This window comes from Rhincodon typus, chromosome 31 (genome assembly GCF_021869965.1).
Source record: "Rhincodon typus isolate 14 chromosome 31, sRhiTyp1.1, whole genome shotgun sequence".
NCBI classification, from domain to species: Eukaryota; Metazoa; Chordata; class Chondrichthyes; order Orectolobiformes; family Rhincodontidae; genus Rhincodon; species Rhincodon typus.
In genome coordinates this window covers 15,975,319-15,994,633 of record NC_063362.1, presented here as the reverse complement: position 1 = coordinate 15,994,633, position 19,315 = coordinate 15,975,319, and the positions used below count along the sequence as shown (strand labels likewise).

Here is a 19,315-nt window from a genome sequence, read left to right as displayed (position 1 = left end):
GAGAGAGAGAAAAAAGAGAGAGAGAAAAAAGAGAGAGAGAAAAGAAAGAGACAGAAAGAGAAAAAGAGGAAAGAAAGAGAAAAAAAGGAAAAAGGGGAATAAAAATCAAAGCACGTGAGCTGCAGATCCAACTCTCACAGAAACAGAACGGCATCATCAACCATTGCCCATTTATTAGTCCCATTAACCAAGCCCTTGATGCAGTTTCCTCCTCTTCCTCTTTCTCATCTTTCAATACCTCAGCCAGCACCAAGACCCCATAACCACAGAGAAGGTGAATGTCACTGACCCAACTTTGTCCAACTTTCCTTCTAGTTTAGGTTGTCAGAGATTCTTTTGTCAGATTCCATTATTTTCTTGTTGTAAAATGCCCTGGAGAAAAACTGTCTGGCTTACAATTTCAGAGCATCAAGATTCAGCTGCACTTTGGCAGATGTTCCTTCTCAAGCACAGCCCAACATTTAGAAGGACATAGGCAGCAGGCACATGGAGGCAAGTTCTCCTCGGAGGTACATGCCACCCTGGCTCTGAAATTAATATATCGCTTCCTTCACCTTGCCTGGAACATGATCCTAGCATTTCCTCCCTAATGGCAGTAATCATCACATGGAGTGCAACAATTGGAGACAGCAGCTCATCATGACCTTCTTGGGGGCAATAAGGGACAGACAAAACATGCTGTGTTTGACAGTGGTGCCTTCATCCTGAGAATTAATTTTCAGAAGTGTAAACTAGGACTGAAACCAAGGGAAGGCCTGACCAGGAAACTGTAGCTGGTTCCCATCACTAGAGGACACTGGTGATTGTATTGAATCTTTAGGAAAGCCAACATCACATGATATTTTTCTGGAACCAGTCCACATTGCCAGATTGGTTGTGTTCAGTTTCACAGTTTGTGAACTGGGATTTGACTTTGTGTCTCCAATAACAAATCCACTAAACTTGTATTAAAGAAATTGATAGTGAAGTCGTTCAGCCTGGCTTAAGAAAGAGTAAGATTATGTTTATTAAGCGACACTGACCTGTGATTCCAATACATCTCTTTCATAGTGTCATAATCTGGAATATCAAACTCTTCAAATTCCCAGGTAGCCTGGTCATATGGCAGATCCCGCCATTTAATCAAATAGTGCAAATCACCTTTCTTATCAAAGCTGAAAGAAAAACAAACAAACAAAAGGCTAGTCTTTGTATCCAAAATGTCAATCACATGGATTAGATGTAAGAATTTCATCTCCTTTTTAATGTAGAGTTTAATGAACAGTACAAGTGGAGGTTTACTCTGTACATAATCTGCACTCTATTTATTCTGGAACGTTTAATGGCGAGTCTGACCCTTTCTGGTTCCAGCCTTGTCGTGTTTGATGAGGCAGTGTAAAGATGCTTTACCTCATGTCTACCCCATGTGCACATGCCCTGGAAGATATTGAAGGGCAGCATAAAGTGAGCTTTACACAGTATGTAAACCGTTCTATTGCTACCCTGGGAATGTTTGATAAAGCAATGGAGATATCAAGCAGTGAACATGGCTTGGATTGGAGTACAGAGACAATGGAACATTAACCTTACTGACAACATTCCTCAGACCCTGTGTCAGTTTTGTTTCTTTTTCAGCAACCAAGAGAATGATTCAGCAAAGCACGGCTTTGATAAATTAATCAATTCTGTATATGAGGGAAACTACCTTTGGTATGGGGTGGGGTGGGTTGGCCCTGAATAAAAAGGTGACAATCTTATAATTCAAGTTAGGCTGCTCAGGGCACATGTCATGAAGCACTTCTCCACATAAAAAAGGAGATTAAATTCTTGGACATAGAAGCTGGTGTGGCTTGGGAGGGGATGCAGGTTGTCGATTCCAAATTTCAAAACTGAGGGAGATAGAATTTCATTGGCCAATGGTTATTTAAATGTCAAGGAACCAAGGTGACAGGTGGGGTAAAGGTACAGATCAAATTGAATGCGAGCACATGTCCCAGAACCCGATCTGTCTCTCGTCACCTGTGGTTGATGATACGGTGAACAATGAGCCACTCAGGTTTGATCCCATATCGATAATACTGCTGTTCCATCAGTGCAAACTGTGCGTCCTTGTTCTTTCGTTTCTCACTTTTCTCTTCATCATCCCCAGAGCCGTAGTCAAATGGTGGTGGTTCATCCATATCGTTCTTCCTTTGAAAGTTCCGGAACATTACGGTGTGGTATAGCTCCAGCTGGAGTGGGCAAAGAGAAATTTTATGTTTTAACACACATTTGCATTTCTTAAGAATTGCCTCACCACCTTCCCTCAACTGCGTTTCCACATTTTGATCTTGAAGGAAAAGTTACAATGAGCCTTACATGATAGGCAACGAGCAAGCAAAGGAAGTTCTGGTGCTCCTACGAGGTCCATAAGATTTGTGTGTTTTGGGACAGTCTCTTTAAGTTAGCATTAAATTAAGACTATCATGTGACCATGCAGTCTGCTCAGCAAAAAGCTTTGGTAACCAACATTTGGGAAGCTACTGGCTTCACAACAAGCACGGGCCCATACCAGACGTGGGAGACTTTGAATCATACAACGTACCTGCAATTCTGTGGCCCAAGAGCAGTGCCAGTAAGACCGTCCCACCCATTTCACAAAGAATTCTCGCTGAGGCCGTCCTTTCAGGACCTTGGGCTGTTCTGCTTCGTTGGCTTCACCTGTCAGAGCGGGAGGCGTGCGTGGCAGCGGGGGTGAACCCCATGTCCAGTGCAAGATTCGCTGCACCTTGCCTTTCAGAGGTGTGCACTGGAGACAACACAAGCATTTACATGTTTTAATCATTCAATTGACATAATCTGGCTAACCCCTGGTGACAGCTCTCCCCTCTACACACTTTATCCAAAGTAGGAACAACATAGGCAGGGGAATCTATGTATCGAACATTACCCTCTTCTTGAGCCAGCATTCATATCCATTACAAATCTCTGCTCTCCTGTTCCAAATGTGCCGAATCCTTACTATGCATGCTCCACAGTTACAGGCTGATTTTTTTGGGAATTGGTCAGTATTGAAGTTTATCAGCTGGCTCTTGGGTTGCCAGCACATACTTTCACATGCCAGGCAGTATATTTCCTTTCCCTAGCACAGGACCCATTACCTCCTGGCTATGGTACTGGACTAAAAGAATCTCAGAGGGGACAAGGTCAAACTCTGCCCCCCATTTCAACACCCATAGCAAAGTGACTTCATCAGGAAAGGCTTCAATTACTACAGCCCATATCACAACCCACACTGGTCAGGACAATCATAGACTCACCAAGCAGCGTGGACAAACCCACTCTCCATTTGGGATCTCAGGGAGTGGGGGGTTAAGGCAGTGAATGTGATAAGAGGAAGGACAGGAGTCACAACACAGCAGCTCGCCTCCATCCTTGCAGACTCTGCAAAATTCCATGTGATCATCATCTTCCTCTTCCACTCCCTCATCATCCTCTTCATCTTCATCATCTTCTTTAGCCTCCCACTGGATTCCTTCCTTTTCCTAAAGTCATTATACAGAATACAGGATGCATTATACAATATTCTCAGACACAGACATAAATACATGATGGTAACTCACCAAGAGTGCTGCATGTATATCCAAGAGGACAAGGGAATCAATGCTGTGGAACGCAATCATCCCCAAGCTCTCCTCCAAGTCACACAACATCCTGACTTGGAAATATACCCCCGCACTTTCATCGACACTGAATCACAAATCTGGAACTGGTCCCCTAAGAGCACTGTTGGCACACATTCACCACGCAGACTGCAGCAGGTCACGTACGCAACTCACCAACACCTTCTCAAGCAGGTAACTTAGGATGGGTAATAAATCATAGAATCCCTACAGTGAAGGAGGCGGCCATTTGGCCCATTGAGTCCACACCAACCCTCCGAACAGCATCCCACCTAGACCTACTCCCCTATGCTCTCCCTGTAACCCTGTATTACCCATGGCCCATCCACCTAACCCGCACATCTTTGGACTGGGGGAGGAAACTGCAGCACCCAGACGAAACCCACACTGACACAGGGAGAACGTTGGTCTCATCTGAGCATAGATATAAGTGCAAACAGGATATTCGGTTATGGTGGACATCACAACTGATAGGGTAAGATGGATGGAGTGGGAGGAGCTTATGTGAAGCATTAGCACTTATGGGGCCAAATGGCCTGTTATAATTACTTTACCATTCTGCAGACCCAATCCTCTCCCCAAACATTAGCACACATTTATCTTCCTATAGTGGGGTCGGTGGAGAATTTTATATGGGAGCACCCAGCAAACATTTCCCCATTCACATGGGAGCCAAATAGGACTTCACTACTATCTGCTGGACAAGATCAACAAGCACAACCTTGACAGGAACAAAACAGAAATTGCTGGAAAACCTCAGCAGATCTGGCAGCATCTGTGGAGAAAAAGCAGAGTTAACATTTCAGGTCGAGAACCTTGACAGGGATCGTCAGCTCTTGTGCAGTCACACTGGAGCATCACACTGGCTGGAACAGCAACCCACGAAGCACATTAACAACAACAACAAGAAGGAAGAACAAAGCAGGAAACTGGCAACTTACACAGTGCAAACAACTCCACTTTCCCTCAGGGGCCTTCTCCATCTCTGGGTCCAGACAGACCAAATGATAGGCCCGAGGACAGGTGTCACACAAAATAATCTCTCCTCCTTGTTGGCACACTTCACAGTAATCCTGGTGATCTGTCTCATACCCATCACCTTCCTCCACTAGCAAAGGCAGAAGAATAAGAGTCAATGAAGTTAGAGTCTCCAAGCACATAGTGCAAGGAGAAGACAAATGAGTCACACTTGCAACAGACGATTATGCACCCTTCTGGAGGGACATAAAGATAACAAACCAAGCACTTTAGTGCAGTACAGCTAAGTATATAAAATAAAGAGTGGTGACATATTAATGCTATGACTGGATATTAGATGGCTTCAAGGTAAAACTGGGGTCAGTCCTGCAGGGGAGTGTGCTGAACTGTGAAACAGCTCCATGTTTTAATCTCAATTTAGAGAGAGAGTGGGGATAGGGTGGAAGAATTTGTACTTAACAAGAGGGTGGCGATGGCCTAGTGGTAATATTGCTGGACTGTTAATCCAGAGACCCATATAATGTTCTGGAGACCCAGGTTCAAATCTCGCCATGGTGGAATTTGAATTCAATAAATATCTGGAATTAAGGATCTAATGATGACAGTGAATCCATTGTCGATTGTCAAGAAAAACCCATCTGGTTCACTAATGTCCTTTAGGGAAGGAAATTGCCATCCTTACCTGGTCTGGCCTACATGTGACTCCAGACCCACAGCAATGTGGTTGACTCTTAAATGCCCTCTGGGCAATAAATGCTGCCTAGCCAGTGATGCCCTCATCCCATGAATGAATAAAGAAAAAAAAACTTAAAGACCAGAATCAGGGGTTTGGGTGGTTTAAGCATTATATAACCAATACTCAGGAGCTGTTCTTAGTTAATCCTCTCTACCAGTGACTGGTTCTGCCTGGTGTGCAGTTCTATAACTCAAGGTCAAGTGATGGGAAGGGAAAGCGAAGGGCAATAAGCATAATCACTTGTCCTCCGCATATTCAGGAGCATAAAGCCCCAGGTCATTTCCTCACTTCCTCGCCTTAGACCAGTGGTATCACTGAAGCACCAGTCCAGCTGGGATTTCTGAACGTAGCAGAGAACAGGAATTAAGTGTGCGGATTCTGGTCTTTAGGTCCTGAACACTTCATTAAGTGATGGCATTGGTTACTAAATCCAGCGACCCACTCAGCCTACCCCACAGACAGCGCCAAGTTTTACTCCCCTCAATCCACAATCAGAGGGAAACACTGCACACATGCATTCCAAATCCATCAGAAAGAAGTCAAATATTTACATCTTTTCTTCCTCTTGCCAGCTTTCCTTCTTCTCTTGCCCAAACCAGCAGAGCTGTCAGACCTCAAGGAGCAGCTGTGGACACTCACACTGTCTAGATCCGACTCACCATGATCTTCTTCCTCACTCTGCAAACACAAGCACAATACACGCATAGAGAGAGGAGAAGTTTCATATTTCCACATCCCCACATTCACTCGGGGCAGGATACAATTCCACCACCATCACTTCTCCTCTGGCATCTCATCGAAATGACACAACACCTACCAGTTAAGACACGAGCGCGCGCACACAGAAACTGGACAGGTCAATAGAATAAGGGGTTGGCCTTACTGAAGACCCCTTTTTCCGTTTGCCGCTGAAACCTCCGAACTTGATCTTCAGAGGCGTCATCTTCTTTCCTTTTCCTTTCTTCTTCAGTTCAGCCGCTCGGGCACTTTTACTTTTCTTCCGAACTCCAGGACCTGTGAGCAGACAGCAGTGCAGTGAAACATAGACTGGGTGTTGCTGGTGGGGAAAACATCCTGCACTGCAGGTTCCTGTAATAATACAGCACAAGTATGTCCCCTTGTGTCTTTCCGTTTTCACCCTTCCTCTCCCAGAGAGGATCACTCTTATTGGAGGTCCACCAGTACAGGTCATCTATACCCACCAAACCTGCTATTCTCACATGCACCAGCCCATGCAGTGAGCCCTGAAAGACGATCGGGTCATAGTGGGTGCCAAAACGGAGCTTGGTCCTGCCGCCCAGACACCCTGACACAAACACTTCTCCAATCAGAATTACGGGATCATACTGCACAAAAGGAGGTCATTCAGCCGATTATGCCTGTGCCAGCTCTTTTGAAATTACTAGACTACTGGTCCCTCTCTCCCCATTCTTTTTCCAAGGCCCTGCCAATTTCTCCTTTCCAAATACTTATCCAATTCCCTTTCAAAAGTTACTATCAAATCTGCTTCCAACATTCTCTCAGTCAGTGCATTCCAGATTGTAACAGATTCTTGGATAAATAATAAAAATTCCTCACACCTCACTCTAGGTTTTGTAATTATTTTAGATCTGCATCCTGTAGTTTCTGATGGAAATGGATGGGTAATTTTCTATCGCCGTGGTAACAAGGCCAACTGCAATGCAGACAAGCAACGAGGCCAGGGACACGTCCCAGTCCACACAGTATAGTACGTCTCACAGACCAGCCACTTGGCATTTCTCCCCACCTAGTTTACAAGGCCGGATTTACAAGGTGTGAGAAAACAGCATTTACCTTTCCCTTCTTTGGTCTTGGCTTTCCGTAGGGGCACGGGGGGTTGAACAGGGGGTGGCAGAGGAATCGGTACCGGTGGTGCCACAATCACCTGCTCCACTGCCGCTGCCACCGCAGCTGCCGCTGCCTCTGCTGCAGCCACCGAGGTCCCTTTGAAAGGATTGTTGGCGCTGAACTCCCTCCATTTGGCACCGAGCACCGTCATCATTTTGGACATCGGGATTTTCGGGTTTTTCTTGGCAATGAGCGGCCTGATGGGGAACAGAAGACGAGGCTGGTCAGACCATCTCATCAGATCAACTCAAACAAACTGGGGGTAACAACCAAGTATTGGCAGACAACAACAACAACTACTCTGGGTTATTAAGGTAGGAAACTGTCCCAAGGCATTTCACAGGAGTGTTATCAGGTAAAACCCAGCACCAAACCACATAAAGAAGCTTTTAGGACAAGAATTCACAGCACTTACACAGGCCATTCAGCCCAACTGATCAGTACCAGCAGTACCAGCTTCCTCGCATTTTTCTTCATTTAATGCCATCAACATATTCTTTTAGTCCACAATCCTTCATATACTGATCTAACCTTTCCTGAAATGCCTCATGTGCCTAGTCCCCTAAAGTAACTGGACTAGTAATCCAGAGACAGACAGCAATGAGACTATGGAGGGATTTGAATATTAAGACTGAGCTACTGCTGGACCAGAAGCCAAATGTAGGTCACTGAACAAAAGCAATGATGGGTAAACACTACTTTTTCAGGTCAGGACACAGGCAGAATTTTGGATGAGCTCAAGTTTACAGAGAGAGCGGAAGGTGACAGCTGGAGATCACTGGAATAGTCCGGTTTGGAGATAACAATAGAGTGGATGCACGTTTAAAAAGCAACTTTTTTTGCCCACTCAACATTTCAATGTTCCTGAAGGTGCATTTTCTAGTGTTCAAATCCACAGGCAACAATCAGCACCTCACTACAAAATTCTTAATCTCCCTCCATAAATGCACAAGTTAGTGGGCTATTTGACCATGGGAATTATCGCATCGGACTTTGGCTCATATAAAATTACTTCTGGTAAGCAACAGAGTTGTTTATGGGATAGCAGTCATGGAGAAGAATCCTGACAAATACACCCCCACCTTTCCTTAACCTGAATGATGCTGAGTCTTGTAGCCTCCCTCCCATCACCCCAGCAGAGGAACAGGAGTTTTCTTTTCAGGCCCCAAGCCTGAATGGTTATTCCACTAGATCAAGCTGAAATTCTCTCAAATCCCATAGCCCTTATTATTCTCACCCCTTATTAATCTCAACCTGAAAGCTCCAGCTGACCCTCAGCATTCACTGCCTTTTGAGGAGACAATATTCTAGAATCCAATTCAGGCACTGTTCCCCATTAGGGATCTTAGATGTAAAGTAGCGATCCAAAGGGTTAGGCTAATATTCCAGGGACTTGGATTCAAATCCCACAAAAGGAAATGGTGGAATTCAAATTTGGTGAATAAATCCCAAAGATAAATGGTGATATGTTTACATAACAATTAAATGATGATATCAACAATTGTTGTAAAACCCATGTGGTTCATAAATGCCCTTCAGGAAAGGAAATCTGCAGTCCTTGCCCAGTCTGCCCTTATATGTGATTGCAGACCTACAGAATGTGGGTGACCCTTAACTACCCTCCAAAATGGCCTAGCAAGCCACTCAGCACAAGAGAAAACAAGTGCTGGTCCTGCCAGTAACACTCACATCCCAGAAAGAATAAAGAGAAAGAAAATGACATTTAAAGGGTTTAAGAAACAATGATGCAACACAGATGCCATTCAGCCCATTGTACCTGTGCTAGCTTCTTGGAACAGCTTTCCAATTAGCCTCACTCTAATGAAAGTAACTACTGAATCTACTACTCTTACTATTTCTTCAGGCAGTAAGTTCTCATTATCTGGGACACCATGTAAAAATGACTTCCTCATGCCACCACTGATCTTTTTGCCAAATATTTTAAATTTTGCCAATTTCCTTTCGGAGGTAATGCGACAGTATGGGGCCTAGACAGTCGAAGGCATGGCTGCATATGTGGAGTGAAGGATAGGGAGATATGCAACAACTTAAATAAGTACTGTTTCCAGTGGCAGAAGAGATTGTGTCTAGAGGAGACACATTTAAGGTAATTGACAAAAGAACCAGTGGCAACATGAGACTTTTTTTTGTTAAACTCAGCAAAATTGTAATCTGGGTGCACTGCCTGTAAGGGTGCCCACAGGAGATTCAATGGCGACATCAGCAAGTGAATTGGATAAATACTAGAAGGGGAAAAGGTTCCAATCCAAGGGGGAGGGGGGGAAAAGTTAGCACAAGCACCATGGTGTAACCACCTATTCTATGGTATGTCATTCTGCTATTCCAAGAGTGTGCGTGCAGGTAGCTGGGTCACACGCCCATCACGTAAACACAAAACACATTAAGGCAAATCAATACACTGTAATTCTCAGTGTTTAGTTTTAGAATGAGTGTTGGTCCTGCTGCTGCCAGCAAGACATTAGCTAACATTTACACCCAAAGGACACCTGACATTCCAATTAAAACATTCCAAATAGAATGCAGTGTCTTCACATAAGACACCTCATCAATATTGTGAAAGGTCAGTCCTACTAGCAATCATCATTAGCAGTATTTAGTGAATACTTCACTGTGCCAGAACCACAAGGGATGCTAGTGTCACATGGGACAAAACATTACCAGGCAGCTATTTTGTTTCATGAGTCCAATACTGAAAATTGGATTTGGGAATGCAAACAGATCTCAAGGCTCAGAAATCAGGATTGAAAGGTATTGGAGTTATTTCTAATAAGGTAAGGCTTCTCTCTGTCCTATTCAAATGACACAGAACTACACAAAGAATGTAAGCAAACCAACACACAACTGAATACAAGCAAAAAGAGGGGAAAAAAAAAGTTGTTTTTTTAAATTATTATCGAACAATTATTCCAGCAGTGTGTACCTCAGGAACTGACTGAAGGTTTTGTAGTTGGTCAGAGTGTGGTAATCTTGCTCTGTGAACTCATAATCCACATCTTCCAAACCCCAATCATCCATTAAGTATGTGGACGACTTCTGTTCCTGAAGAACATGGACAAAAGAGGGAAACAGGTTGTGACCAAGAAACTGGATTACTCGAGTATTCATCCTCCAAGACCCTAGAACTGAGAGCTTCCTCATTGCCCCATTTCTTTTCCAATTATCTGAAAGCCTTACTGGTTTAGCTTCTCCCTTGAGTGCCCTCTACCCAAAGTGCCACAACCTTCACCATGGAGAAGTAATGAGGCAGCTCTGAATTGACCCCAGCCATAAAAGGATCAAACCCTGTGCCATTGGCACCAATCTGATGCAGAATGACCATCCAGCCAACTGATTGATTGGTTCCCCCAAAGGTAGCAGAGTTTATGTTGCAACATATAGATATCGCAGCCTGTGCATAGTGATGGTGGAAACAACACTAAATAACTCTGTTCCTTGATCCATAGATACAGCCTGATCTACTGAGTATTTCCAACATTTTCTGCTTTTATTTCTTTCCAACATATGGCTGACCATGAATCTCTTCTGTTCTTACTGCCCGCCAATGGTACAGGTTGCAAGAATTTACAAACTTATACTCAACTTGTTTGGCCATGTTAAGAACACACCTTCAATGGATATCAAGTCCTGGAGTGGGACTTTGTATAGGATGGGCTGAAGGGCTAAAATTGTTGATGATATTCAACAGCTGCATGAACCTTGAAAGATTCCTGTGAACATTCCTGTATATGCCAAAGACAGCATAATCAAAGATGCTTTTCTGTACTAGCTGTTTGTTACACTGTATAAGAGAGAGTTTCGTTGCAAGTTGTCGGACTTCACTAACGGTGCCAGGAACAACCCTAAACTTCCAGACCAGCCGTCAATCGAGAGGGTGTGAGGCCCATTGCTTTCTTTTCCTTTCTTTTTCATTTTTTTTTGTTACTTAATAGATGTTCATATTTCAGTTTTTTTTTTATTTGTCCTTTCTTTACCATTTCTTAATTTTATTAAATAAACACTTATATTTAAGCAAATTGCTGTTGTCAAGTCTTCTCTTAACTACATTTAACCGAATCCAAAAGAACCACTTGGATATACCCTGTGATCCAAGACAGACTTGAACCTGCAACTTCCAACTTAGAGACAGGGATTCCACCCACTGATCCATAAGACCATCTGGGGTTAGCTCGGAACAACAAATCATTCCTCAATAAGCATTTTACAGTTTTTCAAACTCAACACCTGACTGAACAATTTCAGGCCATTGCTACTGCTTTCATTTTCTCAGAGAGCAGCGGCTAGCAACGACTCTTCGGTTACAATTACTTTTCTGCTTATCTCATTACCAAATCTCTTTCACTTACACGAATGTCTCCTTCATCACTTTAATTATTCCTGCCTTCCACCCCATCTCACATACTCCCTTTTGTTCTTCCCCCACTGTAATTGCTTAAAACCTTGTTACATCTCTAACCTTTTCCACTTCCAACAATATTAAACAACTCTGCTCCGTCCTACATAGATACAACCTGATCTGTTATTTCCAGCATTTTCTGCTTTTATTTCTCTTTCCTACTCTCGCTTCACAAAAAAGCAAAGACTGCATAGATCCATTAAAAATCCTGAAGGTCAACAAAGTTCCTCCAAATATCACACTGTCACAAGATTACATGACCAAGCTGGTCTTTTCCTCTCATCTGCTGCAAATCGGCAGGTGCTCTTTAGCTCTCTGCCAGATACTCAGTCCTCATCCCGAGCCTTGACAGTGAGTAACAGCTGGCTACAGCACACCAGGAGCCAGTCTAATGCTGCTGTCACCCACCACCCCAACACATACACTTTTAAAGAACGGTTGTTCTGTAGAAATCAGGTACATTGAAAGAAAGACTTGAACTTATATAGCACCCTTCACAACCTCAGGAGTTCCTAAAAAACCTTACAACTAAGTACTTGCATGGCAGCTGTCATTATAGGGTTATTTACCCGGAGCTAGAGTAGACCACCCAACAAAATTGCTGCTGGTGTTCCACCTCAACTCCTCCTTCCCACACCATCCTTATATTCCTTAATTCCCTTTCTACTCAAATCTATTGACCTGCCTTGAATACATTCACGAATGTACCATCCACTGCCATCAGGGTTAGAGGATTCCAAAAATTCACAATCCTCCGTGAAAAACCTTTCTCCTCACCTCAGTCCAAAATGGACGACAGCTTATTTTCAGATTGCGCCCATTTGTTTGTGATTCTCTACCCAAGGAAAACATCTTGTCAGAATCAACCCGGTCAAGCCCCTTGGGAATTTAGTATTTTTCAACTGGATCGCACCTTATTTTCCAAAGCTCAGGAAATATAGGTCTAGTTAACTCAATCTTTCATTTTAGGACAATCGCACTTGCCAGGACCCAATCTGGTTAACCTTCATTGCACTTACTTCCTGTGGAGCAAATAGGTTCTTCCTTGGGTAAGGAGACCTCATTGGTGCCCTGTAAGGTTCTATGCTTTACTTAGATACTCTATTCCTTTTGTTACCAATGTTAATACACCTTTGCAACACAAACTTAACAAAGATGTTAGAATGATTATCCTCCTTTTCAAAGCCCTCCAAGCCCTTGCCCATCTCTGCAATGTCCTCCAGTCCCACAATTCTCCATGCTACCTGTGCTCCTCCAATTGTGGCCTCTGGAGAAAGCTGATTTTAATCTGTCCATCGTTGGCCACACTGTCTGCTAAAGCTTTGGAACTCCCACTCTAACCTTCCCTCAGCATCCCCCCACCCAACCCCAAGCACTCCTCCACTTTTAAGACAGCCCTTAAAATGCACATTATTGAGAAAAGCTTCTTGGTCACCTGCACTGACATCTCATATAATTCATGATCAAGTTTTGTTTGATAACATAGTTACACTCACTAAAACACCTTCCAAATTTAGAGGTGTTAAATAAAAGACCAGTGGTTGTTGTAGGAAATACAAGAAACAATTTGCACACAGCAAAGTCCCACAAATAGCAGAATAGATAACAACCTGCTGATCTGCTTCTTGTGACATGGACCCAGGACACCAGGAAGACAGGCAGGAACTCAGGCTGACAATTCCTCATTCCTCTCTGTCCATCCCAAATCCTTACTATCCCAGGGGTAGGAAGGCCAAGTTTAGATTCTCAACCCCAAACTTGGACTTCAAGGCAGAAACAGTTCCATAGTCTGGAACAAGTTACACACAGAAATACGCAACATTACTCAGAGTTTGCAAGCTATAACCATAATAGAACCGAGGATGCTGGAAATCTGAAACACACAAAAACAAACTGCTGGAGTAATTCAGCAGGTCTGGCAGCATCTGAGGAGATAAAACAGTCAACGTGTTGAGTCCAGTGACCCTCCTACAGAACTGAAAGCTGCTTGGATGGACTCCAAAGAACAGTCACTTTGTCACCTTAAGGCCAAAGTTCATCAATCATTGCACTTGTTCTTGATGTCAAGCCAAACATAACCAGACAATATCACTTCCTTCAAGTGCCCAGTCCTGACAACAAATTAGCAGTACAGATGGGGCCTACTTCGATGGCCAACAAAAATGACAGTTGCCTCAGAATCAATAAACAATAAAAAAGGAGCAAAAGTGCCCTTTTAGGCCAACGTTGATAATGGGGAAAGGGTGCAAATACATGATTCCATAGAACCTTCCTAACTAAATTACATTTTTAGCAGGGCCTAAAAATTTCTTTATGCCCTTTTAAGTTCTTGATGCTGTCATAAGGCATCAAGAGTACAAGCATGTACTCTCCAAGGTCATCTGAACAGGTGGGGCAGCACAATCGGAGGCAGCAAATAGGTCTTTTCTTGAGTGTTAGTTAACTGCTTCAGTTGTCCAGGCACTGGAGAAGCTACTTGGCACTTGGAATGAGTGGGTTGTCTTACAAGGTTTAGAGGGCAAGCTGGGCTTGTTTCCACTGGGGGTTGGAGAGCGAGGGGTGACTTGATTGAAGTGTACAAGATCCTGAATGGTCTTGACAAGGTGGACGTGGAAGGTTATTTTCTCCTGTATCAGTACAGCACTAGGGGGAACGGTTTTAAAATTAGGAGCTAGGAGCTGTCCTTTGGGAAAGAGATGAGGGGAAACTTTTCTCAGAGAGAATACAGACACCTTGGAACACTCTGCCTCAGGTTGGTGCAGTCAGATTACTGAATTTCTTTTTAAGAGAGGTGGAGTGATTCTTGTTAGGCAGGGGAATCAAGGGATATCAGGGTGATGTGAAATTCAAGACATAATCAGATCACCCATGATCACATTGAACAGTGCAGCAGGTTCAATGGGCCAAATGGTCTATGTCTGCTCCTATTTCATACCCTCATATTAAGCAGGCTTTATCAAGTGTGTACTGCCACAACTAGGAGTCCATGATGTAGGGGAGTCTGGATGGGTGGACTAGGAAATCACATGACCTCACTTACACCAAATGTTGTTCAGCACTGATTTACATTTAAACATGAACTACCCGACTGGATCTTATTGGGCTCTTGTCACACAATGGTAGTATCCATGCCTCTGAGCCAGGAGGCCTGGGTTCAAATCCCACCTACTCCAGATGTAACTGCAGCTCTGAACGGGTTGATTAGCAAATGTCCAATTGGATCTTAATTTCTTATTGCCCTGTGTTAGAGAAATAATTTCACACCCATATATCAGGGCAGGTGGCTGACAGCTTGGTCTTAAGGAGCTGCTTCTGGGTGCAGTGAGAGATGGAGGGTTGAACATGGTGATTCCAGAGCTTAGGGCCTAGGTACCCAAATGTAATGCAGTCAATGGTCAAACAATTAATGTCAAGGTGGCTCTTGTAGTGCAGTGCTAATATCCCCACCTCTAGACCAGAAGGCCCAGGTTCAAGTCCTATCTGTTCCATAGGTCTATCATAACATCCCTGAACAAGGTAATTAGAAAAAAAAAATTAAATGTTGAGGATGTGCAGTAGGTTAAGCTTAAAGGGATCCAGAGATTCAGTAGTATTGTAGGGATAGGGGAAGTTACGGAGCTCGGGAGAGGAAACGGCCCTGAGCACCTCTCAAAAGACACTTATCTCAGCCCAGTCTATTAAAGACATCTCCAGCATTCCTGGGCCAGTGTCTGAAGGATAGGAATATTTGGGTCACGCTCCTGTGGTTGCAACATGCCAACACTCGACATTTGTTAGAGAAGAAAGGTAAGCAATTCTTGGACCCTGCCCTATGGCAACAATGTCTTCAGAAGAGGACAAGGCAAACAAAATAAACTCTCTCATGGCAAGGTCATGCAGAAACATCAACTTTCACAAACAAATGACTTGTTCCTGAAAATCAAGTATTGTAGAAACAACCTTCAACTGATTTTCAAACAAATGGGAAATTCACCATAATGGATTCAACAAGATACATCTCCCAAGAGGAAATATATTCCTGCCAGATTTCAGACACTGCAGGTAGCCTGAGCTAAATCATAGATCAGAATGGAAATCATTCTAGATTATGAAGAAGCTCCCTCTCTATCCTTATCTACTGTTCAATTTATCAGCAACTGTCCCAGTAATGAGGTTACGAAGGAGCTGCATATCACATTAGCTAGGCCACATTTGGAGTTCTGTGTGCAGTGCTGGTCACCACACTAAAGGAAGAATGTGATTACACCATGAAGCGTGCAGAGGAGATTCACCAGGACATTGCCTCGCTGGAGCAATTCAGCTGAGGGAGAGTAGATAGGCTGGGATTGCTTTTGTTAAGAGCAGCAAAGGCTGAGGGTGATCCTGATTGAGGTGTACAAGGTTATGAGAGGCACAGACAGGGCAGATAGGGAGAAACACTCTCATTTAGCAGTGGGGTCAATAACCAGGCAGCACTGTTTTAAAAGGTAAAGATCAGCAGGTTTAGAGGGGATTTGAAGAATATATATTTTTAAACCAGCCTCTTGGTTAAATTAAACTTCACATAACTGGGCCAATTTGGAACTGCTGCAAAACAGGACAGCCAGCAGCTGGAGGGAATCACTCAAATTGTCCCTATGGCAATTTGCAATTCTTAAGGCAGCCCTTTCATTAGGCTAAGCCAGACACAATTCTGTGGGGAGCGCTCTTGCCTCTATCACAAGGCTGTGGGGTCAAACCCCTTTCCAGGGACTTGAGCATCTAATAGAGGGCCACAGCCGCAATGCAGTACTGAGGGAAGGCTGCTCTGTCAGAGGTGGTGACCCTCAGCTGGGACATTAATCGCAGGCCCTTTCAGGCCTCTCGAGTCAACTCCCCAGATCCCTGGCCAGTATTTATCCCTCGTCAGGCAGTATTATTAATCAATATCCAGCCTTTTATGTCACTGCTGTTTGTGAGAACACAGACACAAAGTCTGTAGTTGAAAAGTATTTTTCTTAGTTGTAAAATGCTTTGGGATGTCTCAAGGTCATCAAAGGCATTATATAAATACAAAGTTTTTTTTTATTTCAAGCCTAGACAGCAGCTAGTTGGCAAGCAACTCAGGAAGGACATTACAGATAAGTCTGAACATATTCTCAGTGAAAGATCACTTTCCTTTGGCCAAGACCAGCTTCTTAAAAATCAGAATTTGTGCAGTCTCTATAACAATAACACAATTGCACTTTCACTGCTGATACCATCACTTCCAGGATTTTACCCTGGAGTATATTACTTCACAGCAACACCCTCAATAAATAGAAGTTGCAACATGGCAACACACAGTTCCAAACCAACAGCCCATGCTGGTTTTTGCCCTCCTAATAGGTAACGTGTCTTGTTTCCAACCCCTTAGCATCCTCCCAATCAATCTAATGTCAAATATTAATATCATGAACTCCGCAACCTCTCAATTGTGAGTGAAGGAATTTTACCTTCCCTCTCTTCTGATTCCACATCCACTACCTCAGCCTTTCATAATTATAAATATTAGTGTGTCATCCTGTAATCTGTGCTGTTCTTGCAAAATAGTACCCAACCATTAAAGGTTCTGGTGGTTAAATCTTGACTGCCTTCTGGGAATGGGTAATAAATGCTGGGCTAGCCAGAGACGTCCTTATCCTGTGAATGAATACAAAAAAAAAATCCCTCACCTTCATTCCCCAACTAGCCCCAGCCTCAGTGCAATCTCTCCTTCATCTCCCAATTTCCTCAACAAGGCTGCCATCCTCTTCTTTTCCCAACTGGCTCAGAGTCCAATTCCCCTCTCAGTATCTTCATCTGTGCACCTCCCCACATTTGTTACCTCTTTCTTTCTCTTCTTCAGTTTGGGAGTCTTGTTCTCTTTCTGTTTCCGTGGTTTCCTTTTTTTCTTCACTTTGGCTGGCTCTTCTTCAGAGAACAATACTTCACGACTTTCTTCCTCCTCCTCCTCCTCTTCCTCTTCTTCCTCCTCTTCCTCTGCGGAAATCAAGACAGGCTTTCAGGGTTTAATCAAGGACTAAAATGTGTTAAGACTGAATTCCATACAGGAAAGACATTAAAATAATTGAGTTAAGACAGTGAAGGTGTATGCATCAGTTACCAATTAATTATAGATCACAGTCACTCACTAAATATTAAAACAATATCCTGACCTATAAAAACAAATATTTTTGTTCCTTGATGAATTGTTTCGAAGATACTGCTGGTCACAAACAATTTGCATTTATATAGTAATCTGTGGTAGCAAAATAACCCAAGAATTTTGCAGGAACGTGACTGTATAAAATTTGACAAAAGGACGCACAAAAAAAATGAGAACATGACCAAAAGATTGGAAAGAAAGAAAGATAAAAATGTATTTCAGAAGCAAGTCACTTGGCTCAACTAGTGTCTCAGTGATCATTATCTATACAAACTTCTATCTACGTCTCTCCATTTAATTCTATCAGCATATTGTTATAAATGTGAGACTTTACAAGTTAGTTGTTGTAATATGTCTCTTTTAATTTAAGACAACATTGAATGTTCATGGTGTGGGGGAAATGATGATGCTCCTAAACGTCCACCCAGAAACTGGTCCACGAGATCGGGTTACCATGGTGAAAGAAAGTCATTCTGAAACGTATTGAAATACAAATAACCCTTGACAAAGAAAAGGGACAGCTGCTTTTGGAGACAGACACAGATGCACAGAGAGATAGAGATTGACAGAATGAATCACTGCTGTCTGGAAAGGGCACAACTAATGCTGTGAAGAGCAAGGTGAATTGCTTCTGTGTTAACAACGAAGCAAAATGTTTGTTAAAATAAAGTTAATATTCTGTTCAAAAGGAAGGGGAACAGGAGTAAGAGATTTAGGAAACAAGCTGTCATTGAGGTGGGTCTTGCTAGTGAAAATCATTTCTGAAATTCACAGACTGAGTGGATTGATTTTTGGAAGACACGGGAAGATTCAATCTGGCAAGGAAAAGAGGAGTGAGCCTGCTGGAGAGTTACGACTAACTTGAAACCTAACCTTGTATTGCTACACATCTCCCAGAAGCATGGCATAAAGTTAAAACATTTTGTACATGATAATTTCAATTCCATTAATTAATTCATGCAAAAACACCTTCTCTTTAGTTTGGTATAAAAATTGCCTGTTGATTTTAGTTTGTTTCAGAAATGATCGTAAAATGTGAAATCTTGTCCTTCAGTTATTCCAATTGTCATTTAAAAAAATTCATCTCTTTAAAAATTCGTCAGTGGTCCCTACAGGGAACCGTAACAATCTTCTGCTTATTTCTTTCTCCATCAGGCGATGATCTGGCTTCCTTGGAGGGAGGTAGGTTTTAAAAGAGTGCCTTAAAGTGAATGGAGAAGTGGAAATGGCTGGGGAGGCATTTCCAGATTGTAGGGCCGAGGCAGCTGAATACCCTGTCGCCAATGCTGAGGGAACGAAAAATCCAAGAACAAAGGTGGCCTGGATTTGACCAGCACAGACATCCCGAATGGTTGTAGGACTGGAGGAGTGCAGAGATCTCCAACAGTCGTACAGCCTTCTGACTTACTCCCAAGCTTGACATACGAAGATTTGAGAAAGAAAACTGCAACCGAATGTTTCAGAGTTAGTAGGAACTGCAGATGCTGGAGAATCTGAGATAACAAGGTATAGAGCTGGATGAACACAGCAGG

General features: G+C 43.1%; 1 protein-coding gene across 3 annotated transcripts in view; it reads right to left on the bottom strand.

Moving 5' to 3' along the window:
* Positions 1 to 19,315, bottom strand: part of chd5 (chromodomain helicase DNA binding protein 5) — a 91,105-nt gene that overhangs the window by 52,586 nt on the left and 19,204 nt on the right. For all 3 annotated transcript variants that reach the window (XR_007265261.1, XM_048614844.1, XM_020530832.2), the window contains 10 exons: positions 17,463 to 17,617; positions 10,166 to 10,284; positions 7,171 to 7,421; positions 6,239 to 6,369; positions 5,907 to 6,033; positions 4,583 to 4,749; positions 3,279 to 3,503; positions 2,564 to 2,767; positions 1,999 to 2,210; positions 1,023 to 1,154 (listed from right to left, as the gene is read on the bottom strand). Coding sequence is in view for 2 of the 3 variants with exons in the window: in XM_048614844.1 (XP_048470801.1) it covers positions 1,023 to 1,154; positions 1,999 to 2,210; positions 2,564 to 2,767; positions 3,279 to 3,503; positions 4,583 to 4,749; positions 5,907 to 6,033; positions 6,239 to 6,369; positions 7,171 to 7,421; positions 10,166 to 10,284; positions 17,463 to 17,617 (1,723 nt within the window). In the remaining variant the exon portion in view is untranslated. The remainder of the gene's footprint in view (positions 1 to 1,022; positions 1,155 to 1,998; positions 2,211 to 2,563; positions 2,768 to 3,278; positions 3,504 to 4,582; positions 4,750 to 5,906; positions 6,034 to 6,238; positions 6,370 to 7,170; positions 7,422 to 10,165; positions 10,285 to 17,462; positions 17,618 to 19,315) is intronic.